The sequence below is a fragment of the Lytechinus pictus genome, unplaced genomic scaffold, assembly GCF_037042905.1.
Source record: "Lytechinus pictus isolate F3 Inbred unplaced genomic scaffold, Lp3.0 scaffold_19, whole genome shotgun sequence".
NCBI lineage: Eukaryota > Metazoa > Echinodermata > Echinoidea > Temnopleuroida > Toxopneustidae > Lytechinus > Lytechinus pictus.
In genome coordinates, this window is record NW_026974140.1 from 18,024,267 (window position 1) to 18,030,401 (window position 6,135).

The 6,135-nt window shown below is 36.8% G+C and overlaps 1 protein-coding gene across 1 annotated transcript; it reads left to right on the top strand.

Moving 5' to 3' along the window:
• Positions 1 to 2,759: 2,759 nt before the first annotated feature.
• LOC135157766 (medium-chain acyl-CoA ligase ACSF2, mitochondrial-like) lies at positions 2,760 to 5,833 on the top strand. The gene is made up of 5 exons (XM_064114605.1): positions 2,760 to 2,830; positions 3,444 to 3,584; positions 3,901 to 4,012; positions 4,491 to 4,528; positions 5,728 to 5,833. The coding sequence occupies exons 1-5, from the start codon at positions 2,760 to 2,762 to the stop codon at positions 5,831 to 5,833; spliced, it is 468 nt and encodes a 155-aa protein (XP_063970675.1).
• Positions 5,834 to 6,135: the final 302 nt, after the last annotated feature.

Genomic DNA, 6,135 nt, shown 5'->3' on the forward strand with positions numbered 1-6,135 from the left:
CCATCTGACACCCTTTCGGCAACCCTCTGAAACCCTTCGGCATCCATCTGACACCCTTTCTGCAACCCTCTAAAACCCTTCGGCAGCCACATGACACCCTTTCAGCAACCCTCTGAAACCCATTCGGCATCCTTCTGACACCCTTTCGGCAACCCTCTGAAACCCTTCGGCATCCATCTGACATCCTTTCGGCAACCCTCTGAGACACTTCGGCAGCCATAAGACTCCCTTTCGGCAATCCTCTGAAACCCATTCGGCATCCATCTGACCCCCTTTCGGCAACCCTCTGAAAACAATTCGGCGTCCCTTTGGCATTGTTTCTTCATCTTTTTGGAACCCATTTGGTGTTCCTCTGACACCGATGCGGCAATCCTCTGGCACTCACTCGACATCACTATGGCACTCTTTCTGCATCCAGCTGACACCTATTTCCCTTTCTTCCGGCATCCATTCCATCCATTCGACATCCCTCTGACAACCTTTTGGCATCCATTTGGCACCCACTCGGCATCCCTCTGGCACACATTCGGCATCTCTGTTACCCTTTCTGCATTCCTCTGCCATCCTTTCTCTGAAACCCATTCATCATCACTTTTGCACATATTCAGCATCACTTTGTCTACCTTTCGGCATCCCTCTGGCAGCTATTTTGGTTCACCTTTATTTCATTTGAAGTGGTTTCACTTTGGAAGGGTAGTGTGAATTTTCTTTCGATACAAGGGGAAAGATACCTCATATATTCAAAGGGATGCATTTGGATAAAAACAAACATTAATTTCCTTGATGGAAGTATTATCAAGGTTTATCTTAAAAACGTTTACATTTCGGTTTAATTCAACTTTCGAAGTGTTTGTTGTGCTGAATTAAGTTTGATGTAATTTATCAATATTTTGTTAGAACTCCAATTCACAGCATTTTATGATGATTTCCAGTGTTATTTTCGAAAAGCTATTGACTTAGGACCCATTTATACCTTATTAGACTTATCAATATTTTATAATATTATTACACAATATACTTAACAAAAGAAATTGCATATGCAATTCTAATGTCATAGCAACAAATGTGTTTTCCTTTACAGGTGCACAAGGTGGTATGGGGCTCCAACAATAATCATTGATATGTTGCATCATCCTGAGTTTTCGACCTTTGACCTCAGTCATTTGAAATACATTTTGACCGGTGGAGGTTACGTGCCATTGGAAATTGTTCAGCGGCTTCGTCGTGCTGTTCCTTCTCTAACGGACACCGTCGTACATAAAATAATCATACAATAAAAAAATGAACAAAGAATCATTGATTATTATGTAAGAAAGTCGTGTACTCTGAGAAAGAAATCGAACTTTTAGCAATGCTACGCTGGGACCACCTTTGAATTTAAAATGCAGTTTTCTGGGCTGAAAAAGTACAAAGTTGCACCTATGTAGGCATTCGAAGACTAGGAATGTGCACAGGGTGACCTTGTCTGTTAAAACTTGAATCAACTGCAGTTGGGCTGTATTCACCTAAAATTATACATCACTGCCAGGTCAAATATAATTAGTTAATATTTTTGGTCACGCTAATATTAAGTTGTGATTTATGAGAACGTTTAGCAAATGATGAAAATTATCAAAATTCTACAATCTCATTTTACATGTCGAATCTGGGGAAAGAGTGATAACTGTTCTAAATGTTGGTGCTTTTGCTTAAATACTCAAATTTGGCGCATTAGTTCGCCGTTTCCAAAACTCGGCCTTTTAGAAGATTTGCCTCATCAGCCAAACGTTCATGTGCCCATTTATGATATCATGCTATATTCAGTTGTACAAAATGTAGAAATAATGGCTCATTCGATATCATAAAATTTATCATATTTTGTTTAACCAGATTGCATACGGAATGACTGAGATGGGTGGTATAATGTGCTGTAGTCGACCAGATGATCCTGATGAAATGAGATACTCGACGATTGGACGTCCATTCCCTTGGTGCGAGGTAATGTCTGTCATCAAGGCTAAATAATACTCAGCCAATTAATGGCCAAATTTCTTATTCACGATAATAGTTCAGTAAATATGTCCAAACACAAACGCAACGAATTAGTGGTCAAAACTCTTCTTCAGGATGATACATTTTTGTGACGCATTCTGTTATGGCATGGACCTACTAGGTAGATATTAAGTGTAGTACATGTTTCTTCAGTTTTTCGCCGAGTGTTTGTTGCATTTGAACAAATGAAATATTTTTTTCAACATTTGCGTATTGAATTTCTGGAATAACTATCCATCCCTCTTCATTCCTGGTGCGTATAGTGTTTTGTTGTTTTATATTTACTCTTCTATGATAAATTTCATGCTACAATATAACCCGAGAAATCATATCTGTTGCTTTATCACTTGGGTATAAGAGCTATATAACAACGCCTGATTTAGGTGGGGACCTTTCCAGCCCGTATCCCTTACAATATTTTATTATCCATTAAATAACTTGTTATTCATCCTTTATTTTTTTTAAACTACCCCCCCCCCCCCGAGTAGCAGTCAGGGAAAATAAAAACATGCAGAAATAGCCTTTTTGTAGGCGTACTTGTCATATAAATGTATTTCATATCTAATTCTGAGTATGCCCATGTCCATACAAAATGTTATGAACATAACGCAGCATGGTCTAAAATGTTCATATTTGACGTTCATATAGGTGAAATAACGAATCCCTCAAATGGGGAGATAGTTCCTACTGGAGAGGCGGGAGAGTTTTGCGGTAGATCACTGAGCATTATGACTGAATACTGGCAGGATGACAGGAAGACGAAAGAAACTATCGAATCTACAAGATGGCTTCATTCTGGGTGAGATTCATCTTTCTTTAATATCTTATAAGGAATGAAAAAATGGAGTGTTATTTGGTAGATAATGGTTGAATTCCAGGAATACTTTATATTGTAATAACGTCATCTGGTCATAGGATCTGTTTAAGGCCTTTATAATTATTTACTGGGCCCAGATAATTTTTTTCGAACTGACGGAAAATAAAGAGATTAGAGATAATTAGATAGATAGATAGATAGATAGATAGATAGATAGATAGATAGATAGATAGATAGATAGATAGATAGATAGATAGATAGATAGATATATAGATAGATAGATAGATAGATAGATAGATAGATAGATAGGTAGGTAGATAGATAGATAGATAGATAGATAGATAGATAGATAGATAGATAGATAGATAGATAGATAGATAGATAGAAAGATAGATAGCTAGCTAGCTAGCTAGCTAGATAGTTAGTTAGATGGATAGATAGATAGATAGATAGGTAGGTAGATAGATAGATAGATAATATTGGTTGGTTGGTCGGTGTATAAGGGACTATGTTGACGACCAGACTTGATTACTTGATAATGAACTGCATGAGTCCCCCCCCCCTTTTTTTTTTCCTTTTTAATCTAAATCTCCAGTGATCTTGCTAAAATGAACGAAGATGGTTACATCAGTATAGTGGGTCGTATTAAAGACATGATCAATAGAGGAGGAGAAAACATCTTTGCTGTTCATATTGAAGATCACCTTCACAAACACCCTAAAGTTGAAGACGTTCAGGTACGGCAAAGTTATTTTTTATCGTTATATATTTCATTATGTATTATGTATATCATTTTTATGAGTTTGTTTTTTTCATTTAGTAATGGCTTACAATAACGACCCCTTTTTCTACTTTAAGTCTGAATAATTCAATATTTAAAAAATTACTGGACTTTTTATGTTTGTCTTTGGGCGCATTGCCCTTTAAGCAATTCCTAAATCGACGTAATAACTTTGTTATTTATTTCTTTATTTGGTCCGATTCTTCATCACAATCAAAATCTTGATAATATTTATATACATATGATATTTTCATTGATTCGTCGATATTCGGGTCATTGGGGTACCAGATGAGAGATTAATGGAAGAGGTGAACGCATGTGTCAAACTGAAAGCTGGTGTTACATGTACTGGAGAAGAGATAAGAGATTTCTGCAAAGGACAGGTTTGTGATTTTAATTAATGTATGTCTTAGACAGGACTAATGCAAGATTTCATTTAGCATGTTTACATATCAAATTCACTAATATTGAATCATTTATCAATATCATGATTACAGTTATAAATCTATAAACATGATAAATATGCTATTTGAAATTTCATTGTTTTCAAGAGACTTATTTTGGTCTACATTTTTACATTACTCTTAAAAAAATAAGAATAAAAACCATGGGTTGCGTATTGATGTAATTATCCTCACTATTCAATTCAATTCAATTCAATTCAATTTATTTTCATTCTTCACCATAATACAAATAATTACATGATAAATCAATGCAATTCAAATAAAAGCATGAACAAAATTCAACATTGAATAAATAATATACATATACCATTGTCAGTTTGATTGGTTTCTTGCTATTATTGTCGATCATTTATTATTCTCGTTTTAAAGATTTTTGTAAACCTATTTTTTCACACAGCTGGCCCGTTATGAGGTTCGGGTTCCTCGCTATGTCGAATTCGTCCCGGTTTACTGACGGATGGTCTATTATCACTTGGTCTAAGTATCAGATGGGCTAACAACATTCGGGCTAAACCCACTTAGTCCAATTCCCTTTTGGTCTAATGACCACTTGGTCTAATAGCCAATTAGTCTAATGACCACTTGGTCTAATAGCCACTTGGTCTAATGACCACTTGGTCTAATTTCCAATTGGTCTAATGACCACTTGGTCTAATAGCCACTTGGTCTAATGCCCAGTTGGGCTAATCGTCACTTGGTCTAATTTTCATTTGGTCTTATTGCCATTTCGTCTACTGTATTTTATTGTCACTTGGTCTAATTGCATTTGGTCTAATACCAGTTCGTCTAATAGTCGGATGGTCTAATACTAGTTGGTCTAATACCAGTTGGTCTAATCCTCACTTGGTCCATTATTCATTTGGTCAATATTGCAGTTGGTCTAATGTGCAGTTGGTCTAATCCTCACTTGGTCCATTATTCAGTTGGTCTAATGTGCAGTTGGTTGATGAGCGACTATCTCATCATCGATAGTCCTTCACGGTGAGTTTTTGCGCCCACCAGCCCTACCCCGGCTCTACCCCTCCGGATCCTGGCGATATGTATAACTGATGCATGGTATTTATCCATTACGTACTATATTTCCTAATTCTAAATAAATAAAAAAATAATGAATGATGCTATATTATAATAAATGGACATTAGACCAAGTGTGAATTAGACCAAATGAAAATAAGACCAAGTGACGATTAGCTCAACTGGTCATTAGACCAATTGGCCATTAGACCAAGTGGTCATTAGACCATTTGGCTATTAGACCAAGTGGTCATTAGACCAATTGGATATTAGACCAAGTGGAAATTAGACTAAATGGAAATTAGACCAAACGGTCATTAGACTACGTGGCAATTAGACAAAATGATAATTAGACCAAGTGGAAATTAGCCGAAGTGGAAATTAGACCAAGTGGTGTTAGACCAACTGGAAATTAGACTAAATTATTTTAGCCCAACTGCTCATTAGACGAATTGGATATTAGACCAAGTGGAAATTAGACGAATTGGATATTAGACCAAGTGGGAAATAGACGAATTGGATATTAGACGAACTGGTTGTAGACGAAATGAGTTAAAACTATGTGAAGTTGGACGAACTGATAAGTAGACCATGTGGTATTAGACCATCCGATAATTCACCTTCGTCCCCAGCTTCCCATACACCATGTCCAACAAAGTTCAGAAATACAAACTCCGTGAAGAAATGGCGAAGAGACTCAAGTTAGACAACATTGATTCATCCTAGTCATGTAGATGTCTCTGGCTGATGTACTTTGTTCATTGGCAAAACTTTTGTACATTTGAAAATAATATAAATGTCTTCGCATTGGTTACAGCGTGCCCCCTTCCCCATTGACTTTGGCTGTCTGCCATTTTGGTAAGAGGGTTGGTTCAAAGATCCACCGGGGGAGGGCCCAAAGTCGCCATCACTTTTGGAAGCACTTTCCAATGGATTTTTATATAACAAAAAAAAAAGATACAGAAAAAAGGGTATTCAAGCGGGACTGGATCGGCGCCTGTATATGGGAAAGCAAGGTGGATATATTG